The sequence below is a fragment of the Staurois parvus genome, unplaced genomic scaffold (genome assembly GCF_062004578.1).
Source record: "Staurois parvus isolate SC_StPar_1 unplaced genomic scaffold, SC_StPar_1.0 ptg000086l, whole genome shotgun sequence".
NCBI lineage: Eukaryota > Metazoa > Chordata > Amphibia > Anura > Ranidae > Staurois > Staurois parvus.
Genome location: NW_028317882.1, coordinates 2,086,152 through 2,106,258, shown reverse-complemented (window position 1 = coordinate 2,106,258; position 20,107 = coordinate 2,086,152). Strand labels below are relative to the sequence as shown.

Below are 20,107 nucleotides of genomic sequence, written 5' to 3'. Positions count from 1 at the left end.
TCTGGGTTGCTTTCTAGGAGTGCGGCATGCTGTTCTTTTCTCCCCCGTGTGTGCACTAAGCCGGGACGGGCTCTTCTCATGCCAGCCCCCTACCCAAGTGTGAGTCACCACAATGCTTAGGATGAGGGCTTGAAGCGGCACCCAAAGTCTATCCAAAACCTATAAGTGTTATTTTACTGAGGAAAAGAAGACTAGATAGACAGAAATGCAAACCCTTTGGCAAGTAAAACAGCTTACATATGCTTTCATCTGTATATTTTGTGGTTAGCCAGTAGGTCAATTTTCAGCTTATCTTTTACATGCTTATTCAAAAAATATAAAGCAATATACAGTACATTAGGCTATTTATACATCAGGCAATTTTAAAAATATTGATCTTCACTCTACAGGTTGAATGTACAGTATTGCTATGCTAATGCAGCATAACATATCAAATATTAATATTATTATTGTTATAGTACAGGATTTATATAGCGCTAACAGTTTGCTCAGTGCTTTCAATATAAAGGGAGACAATACTGCAATGATACAATTCAATACAAGAGGGTTAGGTGGGACCTGCTCCTTGGAGCGTACAATCTAAGAGGGAGGGGTTGGTGGAACAAAGGGCAATAACTGTAGAGGATGAACTGATAGGAGGAATAGAAGATTCTGTTATTAGCTGAAGGCAGAATAGGCTTCCCTGAAGAGATAGGTTTTCAGGGATCACCTATCCTTTTTTACGTTTTCCTAAGAATATAAATGATATACAATAGGTAATAGGAAAAAAACTGTTGTACGAAAAACAGAGGGCTAATACACTTGCTAAGGTCCTGCTTTCAATGGCTGCCATGACATATGCAATAATTAACTGTGTATGCAACCAGGTACATGTTTTGAACAGATATTGGATATACCAGGGTTTTGAATCACAATCTAAATTCTTATGTATTCTGTAATCAACCTCCAGCATCAATGCCCAGCACAAAAAACCAAAGATTTGTCCAGGGTATAGTCCATGCCACCAAGCTGAGAATGCGAATGTGCACAATACAGGTCTTGTCCTGCAGTTTCCAAATACAAGTCTTCTTAGCCACATGGCTGTGCTTTTGTTCCAGGTCCTGGCAAACACTGAGATTTTATTAGTTGTTTCTAAGGTGAAGATATTGATGTCGGAAACTTTTACGTGTGAACATAATTCTATGGAAAATCCTGCTGTGTGAAATAAGGCTTCATCCAGTAGCCAGTGGGAATAATAAGTCATTTTAAATATCAGCGCTGTGCTCCACATAACATATATACAGTCTAGGTGTCTGCAGTTCATGAGGTCACATTGGAAGGTAATCTTTTCAAGAAGCACAGCTCGAAGTATCTGAAGCAACATGAATAATGTCATGCCTCTAGTTAGGGTCCAGGCATGCTTCAAGTTACGGCACAAGGAAGCTTTACCAACCTGCTGCTGGAACTTCACAAATGAACATAGTGGACCGCCCAGGAGAGCAGGGAAGAACATGAAATAAGAAAGGATGACTAGTATATTGTACCTCCACACGGTATGAAAACCTTTCTCCTTCATGAAATAGTTTGTTGTAAATGTCATCTTTTGTTCATGGAGATCCATAGCCAGAGATGTGACTTTTTGAGTCAAGAGCATAAGAGATGAAATCATAATAGATAACCTAAAAGAGAACATACTTTTAGGACATAAGAGTGTTGGCGTAACCTATAGCAAGGTTCACTATCTACTGATACTCAATAAAATTGACATTTACAGTTTACAAAATATTTTTATAGTTTTGGGGTTGATTTGTTAAGCCAGAGATGTGAATTTTGAGTCAAGAGCATAAGAGAAAAAATCAAAATAGATAACCTAAAAGAGAACATACTTTTAGGACGTAAGAGTGTTGGCGTAACCTATAGCAAGGTTCACTATCTACTGATACTCAATAAAATTGACATTTACATTTTGCTAAATATTTTTATAGTTTTGGGGTTGATTTGTTAAGCCAGAGATGTGACTTTTTGAGTCAAGAGCATAAGAGATGAATACATAATAGATAACCTAAAAGAGAACATACTTTTAGGATGTAAGAGTGTTGGCGTAACCTATAGCAAAGTTTACTATCTACTGATACTCAATAAATTTGACATTTACAGTTTGCAAAATATTTTTATAGTTTTGGGGTTTTGGGGTTGATTTGCTAAGCCAGAGATGTGACTTTTTGAGTCAAGAGCATAAGAGATGAAATCATAATGGATAACCTAAAAGAGAACATACTTTCAGGACGTAAGAGTGTTGGAATAACCTATATCAAAGTTTACTATCTACTGATACTCAATAAAATTGACATTTACAGTTTGCAAAATATTTTTATAATTTTGGGGTTTTGGGGTTGATTTGCTAAGCCAGAGATGTGACTTTTTGAGTCAAGAGCATAAGAGATGAAATCATAATGAACAACCTAAAAGAGAACATACTTTCAGGAAGTAAGAGTGTTGGAATAACCTACAGCAAAGTTTACTATCTACTGATACTCAATAAAATTGACATTTACAATTTACAAAATATTTTTATAGTTTTGGGTTTTTTGGGTTGATTTGCTAAAGGGAAATAAGCTGTTTGCTTTGTACTTTGCAAGGACATATTTTCTTAGATTAGTAAATGTGGGGAACCTCTCCATCATCCAATCATGTGCAAGCAAAAATACAGTTTTTTTTTATTTTCCTTGCCAGTCATTTATTACAGGTACTTATATAGCGCTGTCAATTTACGCAACACTTTACATATATATTGTACATTCACATCAGTCCCTAACCCTCAAGGGGCATCCAATCTAAGGTCCCTAACTCAAATTCATACATACACATACTATGGCCAATTTAGACAGGATCCAATGAACCTACCAGTATGTCTTTTGAGTCATTGGGTATTCTTTGCACAGTAAATATTCATCAAATTCACTAAGCTAAGAGGAAATTATATTTTCCTTTAGTAAATTAACCCTTCTATGTGTCCCAATTGGTTCCTGGTAGAGAGGAAATCCAACATTTTATAGTTGTCACTGGCACAGGAGTAGAGAGGAAACCTATCTGGGTTTCTGTTCTGGTAACAACTGTCAAAGATGGCATTTCCCTTCACTTTGTAGAGATTTCCACTAACTTCCCTGTCTGGAAGAAGAAGTGAAAATAAATCTCTCCAATGGAGACATAGGGGTTGATTTACTAAAGGCAAATAGACTGTGCACTTTGCAAAGTGCAGTTGCTCCAAAGCTTAGTAAAACAGGTAAAGCTTCACTTTGCACAGACTACCCAATCACATGCAAGGAAAATAAAAGAACACGTTTTTGCTTGCACATGACTGGATGGTGGAAGTCATCAGAACCTCTGCTCATTTAGGCTCCGTTCACACCAGTGCGTTTTTTTGTGCTTTTTGCAGAAAAGTACTAGTCCATTTAAAATGGTTTCCTATGGGACATGTTCGCATCTATGCTTTTTTGAGCTGCTGCATGTTTGGAAAGGGTCAGGGACTTTTTTAAAAGCAAAAGCAGTGTTTTTGCTACAATAGAGTTCAATGGAGAATCTGCTGAAATGCATGGTAGTGCATTTTTGCCACGTCTTTGCTGTTTTGCATTTTGATTCTACCCAGCAAACAAAAAGAATCCACTTTAAAAAAAAAAAGAGCTGAACAAAACGCGTCAAAACCACGTGTACAAAAACGCAAATCGAACTGCGAAAAGTACTGCAGAACAGACTGCATAGGTGTGAACAGAGCCTCACTAAGCTCTGGAGCAACTGCTCCTGCCGAGTACAACTGCACTTTGCAACGTGCACAGTCTATTTGCCTTTTGGCCTTAGATACACTTTTAATCATGAGTTTAATCACTCTGCAACTCATATTACTTTTTTATAGTTTCCTTTTCACACAAATATTGTAGAGCAGGAAGCATTCTGAGTACATTGTGAATCAACTCTAAAAACAGTCACGTTCAATGCTGCCCCTTTGTTTGAAACAAAAGGGTAATTTCTAAAGATAAAATTTGCACTTTGTTCATGGCAAGCAATCACATACAGCATTGCAGACTAGAGTAGCTGTCGCTTCCTGTTAGTTGGAATGCTGATATGGTACGTAGTACCCAATGCACTTTGTACAACACAATAAACAAACAAACAAATAAATAAATAAATATGTATTTTAAAGAAGAACTTCAGTCTTCCCCATGAAAATAATTCTGGTATGCCACTTACCTTAATGCTTGTTTATCCAGATAAAACATACAGTAGTTACAAGCCCATTGAATCCTTCATTGTCTCTTTTTTCCACTGCACACCCTGTCCTGCGCCGAAATCTTTCTTTTCTTCATCATCAGAAGCCAACTGTCTATTTCTCATTCTTGCCCTCTGATGATGTGGCACCAGATGCATCTTCCTGGCCTGTGAGAAAGGCAATGCCTCCTTAGATATGTGATGTCAGTATCCCGGACTACAGGAGAAGGCTGACATGTCATCCTGTCCTTGGTGAGGAGCTGAGACAGGGGGCAGACTGAACATGGGAAAAAAGGCAAACAACTTCTTTTTTTTTTTTTTTTAAAAGGTCTCTTTTTTATGATTTGGAGGTAGAAAGGATTACAATGATGCAGAGTCTTATTTTTGCTGGAAAGGTCGTTGGTGAAGATATGGACAGCACCGCACCTAAATGGTTAGCACTTCTGCCTGGCAGTACTAGGGTCATTGGTGAAGACGTTGACAGCACAGTGCCTAAATGGTTAGCACTTCTGCCTGGCAGCACTAGGGTCGTTGGTGAAGACATGGAGAGCACAGTGCCTAAATGGTTAGCACTTCTGCTTGGCAGCACTAGGGTCATTGGTGAAGATATGGAGAGCACAGTGCCTAAATGGTTAGCACTTCCACCTGGCAGCACTAGGGACGTTGGTGAAGATATGGGCAGCACAATGGCTAAATGGTTAGCACTTTCGCCTGGCAGTAGTAGGGTTGTTGGTGAAGATATGGACAGCACAGTGCCTAAATGGTTAGCACTTCCATCTGGCAGTACTATTTATTTATTTAAGGTACTTATATAGCGCCGTCAATTTACGCAGCGCTTTACACATATATATTGTACATTCACATCACTCCCTAACCCTCAAGGGGCGTACAATCTAAGGTCCATAACTTACAATCATACATACACATACTAGGAGCCAATTCACCTACCAGCATGTCTTTGGAGTGTGGGAGGAAACCGGAGTACCCGGAGGAAGCACAGGGAGAACATGCAAACTCCAGGCAGGTGGTGTCGTGGCTGGGATCATTGATGAAGATATGGGCAGAACAGTGCCTAAATGGTTAGCACTTCTGCCTGACAGTACTAGGGTCATTGGTGAAAATATGGGCAGCACAGTGGCTAAATGAATAGCACTTCCACTTGGCAGTACTAGGGTCATTGGTGAAGATATGGGAAGCACAGTGGCTAAATGAATAGCACTTCCACCTGGCAGTACTAGGGTCATTGGTGAAGATATGGGCAGAACAGTGCCTAAATGATTAGCACTTCCACCTAGCAGTACTGGGGTCGTTGGTTCGAATCCCAACCAAAACCCTACCCGCCTGGAGTTTGCATATTCTCACTGTGCCTGCATGGGTTTCCCCCGGGTACTCCAGTTTCCTCCCACACTCCAAAGACATGTTGGTAGGTGCATTGGCTCCTGTCTAAATTGGCCCTAGTATGTGTATGTATGAATGTTAGTTAGGGACCTTAGATTGTAAACCCCTTGAGATTTATGGACTGATGTGAATGTACAATATATGTGTAAAGCGCTGCGTAAATTGACAGCGCTATATAAGTACCTGAAATAAATAAATAAATTACAACTAAGATGTCAAATAGCACATGAGTTATAGGTTACTGAATTAATCCTGAATACCTGCCCTATGGGTACAATGTATAGAAATGTAAATTCTCTTTGATTGGTTTAGACTTTAAGAATTTGCTAAATAAACCTAAAGCTATATACAGTATCTCACAGAAGTGAGTACACTCCTCACATTTTTGTAAATATTTTATTATATATCTTTTCATGTGACAACACTGAAGAAATGACACTTTTCTACAATGTAAAGTAGTGAGTGTACAGCTTGTATAACAGTGTAAATTTGCTGTCCCCTCAAAGTAACTCAACACACAGCCATTAATGTCTAAACCGCTGGCAACAAAAGTGAGTACACCGCTAAGTGAAAATGTCCAAATTGGACCCAATTAGCCATTTTCCCTCCCCTGTGTCATGAAACTCCTTAGTGTTACAAGGTCTAAGGTGTGAATGGGGATCAGGTGTGTTAAATGAGGTGTTATCGCTCTCACTCTCTCATACTGGTCACTGGAAGTTCAACATAGCACCTCATGGCAAAGAACTCTCTGAGGATCTGAAAAAAAGAATTGTTGATCTACATAAAGATGGCCTAGGCTGTAAGAAAATTGCCAAGACCCTAAAACTGAGCTGCAGCACGGTGGCCAAGACCATACAGTGGTTTGCCAGGATAGGTTCTACTCAGAGCAGGCCTCACCATGGTCGACCAAAGAAGTTGAGTGCACGTGCTCAGCGTTCTATCCAGAGGTTGTCTTTGGGAAATAGACGTATGAGTGCTGCCAGCATTGCTGCAGAAGTTGAAGGGGTGGGGGGGGGGGGCCGCCTGTCAGTGCTCCGACCATACACCGCACACTGCATCAAATTGGCCTGCATGGCTGTCGTTCCAGAAGGAAGCCTCTTCTAAAGATGATACACAAGAAAGCCCGCAAACAGTTTGCTGAAGACAAGCAGACCAAGGACATGGATTACTGAAACCATGTCCTGTGGTCTGATGACACCAAGATAAACTTATTTGGTTCAGATGGTGTCAAGTGTGTGTGGCGGCAACCAGGTGAGGAGTACAAAGATAAGTGTGTCTTGCCTACAGTCAAGCATGGTGGTGGGAGTGTCATGGTCTGGGTATGTATGAGTGCTGCCGGCACTGGGGAGCTATAGTTCATTGAGGGAACAATGAATGCCAACATGTACTGTGACATACTGAAGCAGAGCATGATCCCCTCCCTTCAGAGACTGGGTCACAGGGCAGTATTCCAACATGATAACGACCCCAAACACACCTCCAAGATGACCACTGTCTTGCTAAAGAAGCTGAGGGTAAAGGTGATGGACTGGCCAAGCATGCCTCCAGACCTAAACTCTATTGAGCATCTGCGGAGCATCCTCAAATGGAAGATGGAGGAGCGGAAGGTCTCTAACATCCACCATGGAGGAGTTGAAGAGGACTCCAGTGGCAACCTGTGAAGCTGTGGTGAACTCCATGCCCAAGAAGGTTAAGGCAGTGCTGGAAAATAATGGTGGCCACACAAAATATTGACACTTTGGGCCCAATTCGGGCATTTTCACCTAGGGGTGTACTCACTTTTGTTGCCAGCGGTTTGGACATTAATGACTGAGTGTTGAGTTATTTTGAGGGGACAGCAAATTTACACTGTTATACAAGCTGTATACTCACTACTTTACATTGTAGCAAAGTGTCATTTCTTAAGTGTTGTCACATGAAAAGATAGAATAAAATATTTACAAAAATGTGAGGGGTGTACTCACTTCTGTGAGATACTGTAAATCCCGTATAATAATAATAATAATAATAATAATAATAATAAAAAAAACCCTATTGAAGTCTTGCAACTTTTTATCTCTTTTTAGTCCAGTGCCTCCACATGTTATGATTTGTCATTGGTTTTTTGCTTGAAAATACCTTAAAAATCATAATTCTCTTACTGAAAATACTGCTCTGTGCCTTCTGACTCCAGTGTTCTGTGCTAGCAGAACTGAGTAACAGCCACACCCCTACACAAGTTTCATCACAAATAATTTTTTTGCAGAAAAGGTGAGGATGTCTAGCAAGGGCTGTGACTGAGTGCTGATTACTGAATGCACTTGGCCTACCTCTAGCGCATGTAGGACTGCACAGATATCCAGTATTTGGACACTTTGCGCAGCTAATATGAAAGCAATCAGTAGGTTCAGTGATACAGGCAGTCCCTGGGTTCTGTAGGTTTGTTCCTAAAGCGATTGTAAAGGCTCAAGGTTTTTTACCTTTATGTATTCTATGCATGAAGGTAAAAAACCTTCTGTGTGCTGTGGACCCTCCAGCTCCCCCCAGTCCTTACTTGAGCCCCCTCCGATACAGCAATGTTCTTGACAGCCATTGCTGTCTGGGAACTCTTCCTCCCCATTGGCTGAGACAGCAGCGAGAGCGCATTGGCTACCACTGCTGTCAATCACAGCCAGTGAGCCAAATGAGGGGAGGACAAGCCTGAACAGCAGCTCTATGTGTCTTATGAACGCATAGAGCAGCGGCTCGTTGATGACCATGCATTGGTGCCCCCCGGTAATTGGCTTTCGCTGGGGGTACTGCTCAAAGGGGAGGAGCCAGTAGTGCTGGTGGGAACCTGAAGAGGCTCAAGGGACAACAGACGTAGCTGGGAGTTTTATAATAAACCATATCTCACCAGTTCCACAAGTTCTGGCCACTTATGGCCCCAAAGTAATGTGGAACAGATCCACCAGACAGTAGTTGGCAGCATGCGGTGAGCAGCAATATGGCCTCTCAGAGGTTTCCGAGACCAGAGTGGAGCACAAGCAGTTGGAAGTGTAATTATGATTCATACGTAAGTCGAATGTTCGTAACTTGGGGACTGTCTGTATATGTATTACCACTGCTCAAGGTAGAGAGACTCCCAATCTCCAAGCACAACTCCTCCTGTAGGTGCAAGGCCAGCCCGTGTGCTGCATAGATGAGAACAAAGGAAATCTAATCGGCTGCACTCCAAACAATCCACTTTACTGAACCAAGATACAGACAGTGGAAATACAGAGTCAAGGTAAACGCATTTCACACTAAAGACAGCGCTTATTCATTACCCCAATGAATAAGTGTTGTCTTTAGCGTGAAACACGTTTACCTGCCAGTCCCCCACTGTATTTTCACTCTCTGTATTGGTTTTATCTTGGTTCAGTAAAGTGGATTGTTTGGAGTTCAGCCCATCAGAGGTCCTTTGTTCTCATCAAGGACTGCCTGTATAGGATGAAATGATATGCAAATCTCAAACTTTCTGCCATATGTTGCCTCCTGAGCCTCCTATACTGTTTATGCAGTTTTATTTTGTAGGCCCATATTACCAAAAATGTCCATCTATGTAAAACGGTAAATTATATTTTTTATTACTGCAGAACAAAATTATGCTAAAGAATATTATATAAAATGCTGAATTGATGCACTGTATGTATAGATTTTATTACATATATATCATTTGGTCAATATAATTTCTTTAAAGCCCAGCTCCAGCCAAAACATTTTATATTGTTTTGGATAGTGCAGGAAAGGATAGAACCTCTACCAGGTCTTTATTGCTTTGTGAGCCCCTATTGGGGGCATTTCCTTTTACTTTCTGATGAGACAGGAAGTGATAAGAAATCACCCCAATGGGGGTATAAACAAGAACACAATTTTTGGGTTGTAAATGTTTTATTGCTGTCTCTTCCTTCCCGTCTTAGTGACAACCACATCCTGGAGATTTTGTATGGATATTCTAGGGACAGGAAGTGAGTACAAATCTTTCCATAGACAAAAATAAAAACATTACCAAATTTTCACTTTTTCCCATTTTCTGAATACAAAAATAGAGTGGAATTAGACTTGAAACACCTGTTGCTGCTTATTGTACTTACTTAACAGGCATGGTTTCCTCCAGATAATACTGTCTGTACATTAGCCATAGGTGACATCCAGTCTGCCATGTCATTTGTAACAGAAATGCCCACCTATGGACAGACTCCCAGCTGACAATATGAAACAATGCTGCATGACAAAGGGCGGGGATGAAGATTAATACTGCATAGATCCCCATGGAAGCGCAAGCTAAAATCACTCCTCCAACTAAGAGGTAAATGTATCTGAAATAAAGCACAATGTCCGAGTTACATTTAGCAAACCAAATTATTTACTAATGCACATAAATCCTAATCCATGCATTTATATTTGGTATCTTAAGTGGTTGTAAACCCTTACATATACCCAGTAAAGTGACTGGCCTCAGATTATAAACAGAGATAAAACAAATCCTCCTACTTAAGTTGTACCTGTATATCCGCAGCCCTCTCTTCTCTACATCAGTTCAATGTGCTGAATTATAAAGCTTGTCTGAGAGTTCAGAAAAAAGGGGGCGGAGAGCTGAAGTTACACTGTGTAGAGCTCAGTGAGGAGAGTTCTGAGAGTTGATTGGAGGGAAGGGACACACCCTTCTTCACACAGCTCACAGGAATAGAGTTGAGGCTGTTATTTTGCTGAAGCTCTCTCCCCGTCAACATTTTTCTCTTGGTGTCAGGAAAAATTGTCAGAAGTGATTCAGGCTGAGAGCAGGGGAACAAAGCAGCAGACAGAGATGACACTTAGTGCTCTTAATTGAGACAAGTACACATTATAGAGGAATAAGCGCTGTTCATATTTCATGTCTGAGGTTTACAACCACTTTAAATCTACCTGTAGTGTGTAAGGGAATTCCTGTGAGACGGCTGGCAAATAGACGTGCGCATGTGCACAGAAATGCATGATCGCGCACACGCGCGGTGAAGATTGGCGCCAGATGGACTATTTAAAAGGTGCCTCTGCCTGTGCTGACTGGTCTTCAGCTGTTCCCCGTTTCCTGCTCGTTTCCTGTGTGATTTCCTTGTTGCTGACCCGGCTTGTTCCTGACTTGACTCTGATTACTCTCCTGCTTGATACTTGTTCCTGACTTCGGCTCTGCTCCTGACTTTGGCTTGCTTCTGATTTGGTACCTCGCTGTCCGCCCGTTGATGGCTATTCCTTTGACACTATTCCTGTCTCCCATCCCAGCTTCCTGCCTTGCTCTGGTGCATACCTGGCGATCTACCATACCAGCTCTGCATATTACTACTGTGCCTGAATTGGAGGTTCATCAGTCTTCCAAGGTCACCAACCGCAAGAGCTGCAAACAACATCTACTGGCGCTCTTGTCCCCCTGGTCCCTAGACACCCTCTGTTCCACCTCCAGTGGGGTCAGGGCTAGTGACACAAGTGAGGCCGACCTCATCATTTCAGTCTCCTATCAGGTACGTGACATAGTGATAAAAATATGTTTACTGGAAATTTTAGGTGCCTTGTACTCTGTGGTGCCCCCTGCCACCCCTTGTGACATCCCAGCCTGGACCAAATTCTGACCAGCTTCTGTAGTCATGGGCTCTGACATGCCCCTGCCCCGCCTGTGGCTTCCCAACAAATATCAATTCCAACAAGCTTTGGTAGCCAGTGGCTCTGGATTGCCCCCTGCTAGATCCTGTGGTTTCCCAGCATGGACAAAATTCTGACCAGCTTCTGTAGCCAAGAGCTTTGGCTTGTCTCCTGACGCTTCCTGTAACATCCCAGCATGGACCAAATTCTGACCAGCTTCTGTAGTCACGTCCTCTGGCATGCCCCTGCCCCTCCTGTGGCTTCCCAACATATACCAATTCCAACAAGCTTTGGTAGTCAGTGGCTCTTGCTTGCCTCCTTCTAGATCCTGTGATTTCCCAGCAAGGACAAAATTCTGACCAGCTACTGTAGTCAAGAGGTTTGGCTTGTCTGCTGACACTTTCTGTGACTTCCCAGCATAAACCAAATTCTGACCAGATTCTGTATCCACTGGCTCTGATTTGTCCCCTGCCACCTCCTGTGGCTTATTATTGGTTAGAGAAGGTGTGTAAGCTATCAAACTGCAAGCCAGGGCCAGTGACCACAGAATATGCTCAGTATTTCTAGTATAGGCAGCCCTGAGTGATGGAGCTGCCTGAAATCTTAGGTCACTGGTCAAAACAATATGTAAATGTTATAGCTGTCACACAGTTTTGTACTGAGCATTTTGGATACCTACCTACTGGTCTGGATTTACTCAATTTAACCGCAAGGCAGGCAGCCAAGGGACTCAAAGGGCCAGTCAAAGGGGAGATCTTAAGCACACATCAAGTCAGCCAAACTGGATTTTAGCAATTCTTGTGCATCACGACTACTGTTTTAAATGAAATATTCCATACTCCACAGACACCGAGAACCAAATCTACTATGCAATAAAAAGGACTTGATTTGGACAAAGGGCCAAGGCTAAAACACAGGCATCTTTCCAGGGACAATTAACAGCCATGAGAGCTGCAATAAAATGTAACTTTTGCAAAGCGCTTCTCTCTGAAAGGTAACATATGTTACATATGTACATTTTTACGAGTAGAAATCTGGGGAGCAAGCATTACTAATGTTGATTTATAAAAATAGTGAATTGTCAAAATAATTTCAGAAATCTGGGGAGCAAGCATTACTAATGTTGATTTATAAAAATAGTGAATTGTCAAAATAATTTCACCCAACCTGGCTCATTACCTAAATTTGTGATCATTTCAGTCCACAGAGCATCAGAAGATTTGTTAAATCCGATATACTATGGAGCAAGTTGTGCTAATACCATAAAGTATATTTCCACTTTTGCAACCAAAATGGGATAATATTTTTGTTATGTTTGTTAAATGCTCCCATTCATATGGAATAACAAAAATAAATATTTAAAATGTGCTGCTAAACGTTTTACTTGCTCTTACATTTTTCTCCTAAACTGAATTTTACTGTGGAATACAAGGTGATGGGGAATTAATGTGTGCCATAATTAAAGCCTAAAATATTTAAAAACATCAGCACAAGGAACTGTACTTACAGTCATTGTGTTGTGTCCCTTTTGCTGATAGCTGATGCTTTAGTTGAAATCTTCTGTCCCGGGGGTAAAGGGGGATCAGAATCTCCCTTTACCCCCGCAGTGGTAAACTTTCGATGTCGCGGGGATTAAAACAGCTAAGGGACTCTAGTCTATATATACTATATTTTTTCTTTGTCTTTACTCAGCAGTCTTCTATTACTCAAGGTCAAACATTGGTTTAGATGTATGAACTGGTGCTCCCGTCAGCAGGAGACAGAAATGCATGTGTCAGCAGCCTTTTGCAACCACCACTTCTCTGAAAAGGAGTTTGAGACCTAACAGGAAAGGACAGGCTTGGCATCATGAAGTCACCTGCCATTAGAAATGTGTTGCTTCAATTCCGTAGTAGGACAGCATTGAAATAATCACACATAGAGTACTGCTCATTGCTTCTCTACACAAGGGCCTTTGGCACCTGTCTTGCACATATGGCATATTTTAGCCCTTTTTCCCCTTACTTAAGCAATATAAAACAATTATGCATGAGTGACAAGTAGGAGGACAGTAAAGAGTTGTGAATTAGCACATCAAAGCATACCTGACTGTAATAGGCAAATGGCCAGAGGAGCAGAGATAACCATACAGCAAAGCACATGGGAAGGCAGCCATCTGGTACACAGCAACTCGATGAAATGTAACCTGAATGTAATCCATTAAAAGGCTCCTATTTACCAAAATGACAGGTAACGTGTCTGACAAGGATTACCTTCATCCCCAATGTGAAGCACACTCTGTCTTCCTTCTTTTATAGTGACACATGTCACAGGCCACACTAGTGAAAATAAACACAGCAGGCACTCAGTAGGCCTGATAGCCAAGGTGACCATGTTATCCTAAAGAGGATTTATTTATCCACATCAATGCTGGCCAATAAGTGTTTGTTTTTCTAAGACCTATTACCAGCACTTCTCTTTGTCTTTAAAAAGAAGAATGGATGTGAAATCTGTGAAATGCTAAGCTTGCTAGGTTTACCAAAAATCCCCCACGTTGCTGATCAAGTGGGCAGATAATGGGCAAGGGGAAATTGGAGATATCGTAATCTTTTTATCAGGTGGATACAGTTCTTTGCAAGACTAATGGAAAAATAGGAATAGACAGTCATTGCATGGATGGGTAAAGAGTGATTTCTATCTGAGGACAAGGGAATGATGGAAATTACGTGTCTATTTCAGAAGGTAAATATTTGCAAGCAGATCTGATTTTGCTAATTTTCCGTGGCACGTTTTATGTAAGTTAAACCGGTTGGGTGTAGCTCCAATTTTCCCACAGCTCAGCATCACTAACTGGAATTAGCACGCCAGCTACATGTTTTTTTTTAGTTTTGGATAGAGTGGGGAAAGATTAGAACCTCTGTCAGATTTTTATTGTCATTGATACCACTGGGGAGAATCTCCCTTAAAGACAAATACTGTAGCTGCTGTCTTTTTAGAAACAGCCATTCTCCAGTTCAGGAGTCCAGTGTTGTCTTCACTTGGACACGTTCTGCGCCAGTCTTCAGATCCCAGCCACCAACAGCATACCTGTTGGAGCAAGCTGTGACTTCTTGCTGTTTCACAACCACCTCCCCACTGTGCATGTGCAAGATCATGTTGTGTTTTCAGACTGGTCCTGCGGCCTCCTGGGACATATAACATGTCCCAAGAGGTAGTGGGCAGGAGGGGAAGGCCCAAACTTCCACAATTCTTGCCTAGGTGAGAAATGCAAAAGTAGGAGCTGGTACCTGTAAAAAAAAAGGTGCCCGCTCTCAGAGAAAAAAAAAGTGCCAATAATGGCACAGTAGGGGGGAGGAGGATGAATGGAACTTTAAAGTGAAATTTTACTTTAGGTTTGTGTGATCACTAATAAAGGAAGCGAGATGACATTTTTGTAATTGTAACAGTGACAGCAATAAAACATTTTTCATTAGTGGGGAAGATTTAGAACCTTTGCCTGTTTTTAGTGCTGCCCCTTCCCTTTGAGAAGCATTTTTTTTGCTACCAGGACAGGGAGTCATGAGAAATCTGAAAAACAGAGTACTAAAAGCATTAAAGCTTGAAGCATGAAATTGTAGGTTCAGTGGTAGTTATCAGTGCTCACAGCTTATCAGATGTATTGCCAGAGCTGTAGTTTACACAACAGGGCTTTGATTCCTCTGCTTGGTCCAGCATTTTCAGCATATGCCCCTCCATACCCAGAAGCACCAATATTTTCTTCAGCAGGGAAGCAAAGGAAAGGGAAGTGCAGGCTTCTGGGGTTGGGGGTTAAGGCGAACCCATTGCTTTGCCCTAAATGGTTTGCTTTAAAAGGGAAGTTCGGGATTTTAAAAAAAAATATGTATATTCACCTAGGTGGATGCAGCTTCAATCCATTGCTGTATCTGTCCCCTGCCACCTCTACACCGAGAACTGAGCGGTCAAAGACTGCTGATCATTCAGTTCTCAGTCCTCAATGAGCAGAGAGTGTTGACTGTCAGTTACTTGCTCTCTGCTCTGTGCCTCCAGCACTCACTTGAGCACCAGGCTGTGGAGAGATTGGGAGCAGCTGGCTCAGGCTCTCAGCAGCACGCTGAAAGGCTGAGCTAGCTGCCAGTCCATGCATCTGGGTGGATCCCAATAATAAAGTCGGAATCTCTCCAGAGCCTGGACTAGCTGAGTGACATCAGCTGACAGCAGACATCACTGCTGTGGGTCACAGGAGTGCAGAAGGACTTCATTTAGAGGTTAGGGTAGTGTTAGGGGAAAAAGTTAAGTGTTAAGTGTTAGCAAAGCCGGGACAAGGGGTGGGCAGAAGGGACAGCTACACTGGGTATAGTGGGGATTTTCAGGGGGTTGTGCTAGTGGTGATTTTGAAGGGGGGGATTTGTACTAGGAGAGTGAGTTTCTGTTAGAAAGGGGGATGGGGGGGGGGGGGATTTGTGCTAGTAGGAATGATTGGGGGGTTTTTTGCTAGGAGGGGAAATTTAGCGGGGGATTATTGCTCGGAGATGGGATTGAGGGGATTTGTGCTGGGAGAGGGGGATTTGGAGTGGAGGAGGATTTATGCTCAGAGGGGAAATTTGATGGGTAGAGCATCTGTGCTAGGAGGGGGGATTTGGGGAGGAAGAGGATTTAAGCTGGGAGGGGGGATTTGGTTTGAAAGAGGGAGCATTTTTGTTTGGGGAGAATTTTGGCTTGCAAAAGGAATTAATGTTTGGGGGGGTGGGAAGATAATTTTGGGGGGAGGGAGGGGATTTGTGCTGATACATATCTCCTAGATTGTAAGCTCCAAGGAGCAGGGCCCTCCTATCCCTCTTGTATTGAACTGTATTGTTGCTGTATTGTCTTCCGTTATATTGTAAAGCGCTGAGCAAACTGTTGGAGCTATGCAAATCCTGTATAATAATATATAATGCTCATACATTTTGGGGAGGGGGGGGCACAGTTTGGCATCTTTACCTTGGGTACTAGATAACCTTGTTCCAGCACATGTTAGAGGCACTTAGTTGAGCTGCAAGACATATTCCAGCAGCTGAAAAGTAATGACCTACAATGACCTAAAATCTTCACCTTAAAAACCTATATCCTTCCCATTCAGTAATAATAATAATAATAATAATAAAAAAAAAAATACTGGTGCCTGCTCTCATCATATCCTGCTTGGACCACTGTAACACCTTCCTCTGGAATCTTGCATTTTCCAGTCTGTTCTGAATGCTACTGTACACATGCACCCCATCACTTCACTCTTCTGTTAGTCTCTGCAATGATTCCATTTCTTAAAAGGACTACAAAATTTAAATGTTCACCTATAACGGCCAAAATACTGTTGCACGTCACTACATCTCCTTCCTAACATTAAAGTACATTATTGCTACATAGAACATTTTCTTTAGTTCATAATTTTATTTTTTCTTTTCCCTCTGGTCACCATTTCTCATCCCAGTATGGTTTCTTTTTTTCTATTGTATATTTTTACTGGGGCATTCTTTCTTGTAGAGCCTGCCAAAAAAATTTTTATTTTCAGGGCCTAAGTAGTAGAAAGTACAAAGGTCAGTCTCATTGCTGTAATTCTGTTACTCAATGGCCACAAATGATTACACCTGTCTGACATATATTTTGAAATCACCTTCATCAGGGATGTGGACGAATAAGCAGGTTAATTACTGTGGCAATCTGGAATGCCTATAGTCACTTGCGATGGTGTTCTTGTTTTCTATTGAAACCTTTTCATTTTTTTTTTTTTGCTTTGAGCATTTTAGCTTTTTTTTTGTTTTTTGAGTATTTTAGTTGCTGCTTCTTTACTGTTTCACTCAAGCTTGCAATATACTTGAGTCAAAATCTATGCATGTCTGTTGTGTTGTTTATAAGTAAGGCTACACTTTAGATTTTATATATATATATATATATATATATTTATTTATTTTAACAAGTTTAGGATAAATATATTTATTTATATCAATGACAGGTGGCTACACAGATCTGCGCAGATCTCCAAACGCATCCCCGAGTGTACATCTGTGTGGGAATGGGTCACGGATCAGAAAGCACCAAAAAAGAAAAATAAAGGGAGTATCCTACTAGGTCAGAAACATGTTTATGAACACTATACTATCAACTATGTGGGTGGGAGTTGTCCACAATATCCATAATCCAAATAAACATATCATAAAAATGGACTTATGGCTCAAACCAATCCCAACCTTTATATTAATGTCAGTTTGAATCTGATGGTACAGGTGAACAAAATAGAGATAACTCCCTGACATATGTCTTTTTAATTCTGCATTTACGTTCATCGTGAAAACATAACAAATGGTCCCTAGTGAGTTAAAATATACACAAAGCACCCATCATGTCCCCAAATGAACACACACACACATCATTTTAATCAATTGGCTTTGGCACATAACAATCAATGGGCACAGTCCTGTGTAGATGGACCCTAAGGGCAAAGGCTATAGGTAGATAGATGAGTATAGACCGAAAGTCCTTCCATGATTTGTTAAGGAATATCCTTATCTTTGGATTAATTGCAATTTTTCAACAATGTAAGTGATCTAGAAAAATGGGAATGTTTCATAACATGCAATAAAAGGATGTCATTGAAGGTCATGGATATGGATGCAATCCTGGAGAATACATTTAGGCAGAAATAATTGCTGTGCTCCAGAAGTGGAGACAATAGGCGGATAGGTGACTACTGAAGATACTTTATCTTTATCACCTCATACATCCTTCACACAGGTATCAAGCATAAACATACTTCAGCAGTGTTATTTATAGTATATGAGACAAAGACTGGAGTAATTATAGATATACATTATGGGTAGAAATATTCACTGTGGTCCATAGGAGGAAATGGTGTGCTGATGGAAAAACATACGTATCTTCCATGTGTTAAATGGTCACCTCATACCTCCCTTGCACAGACATCCAGGATATGTAGGTAGCCTCAACCATAGCATATAGTACAACATTCCATAGGTATCCCTTACAGTGGCCATGAAGTGTATGAAACAGGTAAAGCAAGTGAAGCCATATATATAGCATTTATAAGGCCTGGTATACTTATCAGTCTCTCATACTGGGGGGCCCATGGTGGGTATAGAAGAAAGCCTGATTGGTTTAGCCGGCTCCAACTGGCTGCATCAGAGGCAAGTGGTTGGAGCTGGCAAAACCGGTCAGCCTTTCTTCTACATTGATTGTTATGTGACAAAGCCAATTCATTGAAATTATATACATAACTGCTCATAAACATTAAAGAAACACTTTTTAATCAGAGTATAGCATCAAGTCAAATAAACTCCTGGGATATTGATCTGGTCAGTTAAGTAGCAGAGGGAGTTCTTAATCAGTTTAAGTTGCTTTGATGTTAATGAAATTAACAACAGGGCAACAATGAGATGACCCCCAAAACAGGAATGGTTTTACATGTGAAGACCACTGAAATTTTTTCCCTAATCATCTTTTCTGAGGATTTATCTCTAGTTTTGCATTTGGCTAGGGTCAGTGTCACTACTGGTAGCATGAGGTGATACCTGGACCCTACAGTGGTTGCACAGGCAGTCCAACATCAATACGTGCCATTGCTATAAGGTTTGCGCTGTCTCCCAGCACAGTCTCAAGAACATGGAGGAGATTCCAGGAGACAGGCAGCTACTCTAGGAGAGCTGGACAGGGCCGTAGAAGGTCCTTAACTCATCAGCAGAACCGGTATCTGCTCCTTTGTGCAAGGAGGAACAGGATGAGCACTGCCAGAGCCCTACAAAATGACCTCCAGTAGGCCACTGGTGTGAATGTCTCTGACCAAACAATCAGAAACAAACTTCATGAGGGTGGCCTGAGGGCCCAACGTCCTCTACTAGGCCCTGTGCTCACTGCCTGGCATCAGAGAGTTCGATTGGCATTTGCCATTGAACACCAGAACTGGCAGGTCCACAACTGGCGCCTTCTGCTTTTCACAAATGAGAGCAAGTTCACCCTGAACACATTTGATAGACATGAAAATGTATAAAGCCTTGGAGAACGTTATACTACCTGTAACATCATTCAGCATGACCATCTTGGTGGTGGGTCAGTGATGGTCTGGGGAGGCATATCCCTGGAGGGACACACAGACCTCTACAGGATAGACAATGGCACCCTGACTGCCATTAGGTATCGGGATGAAACCCGTTTGGACCCATTGTCAGACCCTACGCTGGTGCAGTGGGTAATGGGTTCTTCCTGGTGCACGACAATGACCCTCCTTATGTGGCGAGAGTATGCAGGCAGTTCCTGAAGGGTGAAAGAATTGATACCATTGAATGGCCCCACGTTTGCCTGACCTAAATCCAATAGAACACCGCTGGGATATCATGTTTCGGTACATCCAACACCACCAGGTTGCACCTCAGACTGTCCAGGAGCTCAGTGATGCCCTGGTCCAGATCTGGGAGGAAATACCCCAGGATACCATCCGTCGTATCATTAAGAGCATGCCCCGACGTTGTCAGGCATGCATACAAGCACGTGGGGGCCATACAAACTACTGAGTATCATTCTGAGTTGCTGCAATTAAATTTCAGCAAAATGGACTAGCCTGCTGCATACTTTTTTCACTTTGATTTTCAGGGTGTCTTTGAATTCAGTCCTCTGTAGGTTGCTAATGTTCATTTCCATCAAATGATGGGGCATCCTTACATTCCTAACTCATTACCCAGTCCATATCAGTATAGATATCCAGCATATTTTTCCCCATTGAGATCTGAGTTGTTTTTATAGTGTTCCTTCAATTTTTTATATATATATATATATATATATATATATATATATATACAGTGCCCAGCATAAATGAGTACACCCCAACAGA

At 41.6% G+C, this 20,107-nt stretch overlaps 1 protein-coding gene across 1 annotated transcript; it reads right to left on the bottom strand.

Moving 5' to 3' along the window:
• Window positions 1-709: 709 nt before the first annotated feature.
• MBOAT4 (membrane bound ghrelin O-acyltransferase MBOAT4) lies at window positions 710-13,453 on the bottom strand. Its single transcript, XM_089670118.1, has 3 exons — window positions 13,338-13,453; window positions 9,735-9,959; window positions 710-1,658 (listed from the first exon to the last, which is right to left on the bottom strand). Exons 1-3 carry the CDS (start codon window positions 13,451-13,453, stop codon window positions 710-712), a joined length of 1,290 nt encoding a protein of 429 aa, XP_089526244.1.
• Between the last annotated feature and the right edge of the window lie 6,654 nt (window positions 13,454-20,107).

Bases quoted from the DNA above. Each gene is read 5' to 3' on its own strand.
- MBOAT4 (XM_089670118.1), bottom strand. From the start codon at position 13,453: ATGGATTACATTCAGGTTACATTTCATCGAGTTGCTGTGTACCAGATG. The intron at 9,960-13,337 runs GTATGCTTTGAT...GCTTTATTTCAG, and splicing joins CATTTGCCTATTACAGTCAG to ATACATTTACCTCTTAGTTG. The intron at 1,659-9,734 runs GTAAGTACAATA...GTTCTCTTTTAG, and splicing joins GAGGAAACCATGCCTGTTAA to GTTATCTATTATGATTTCAT.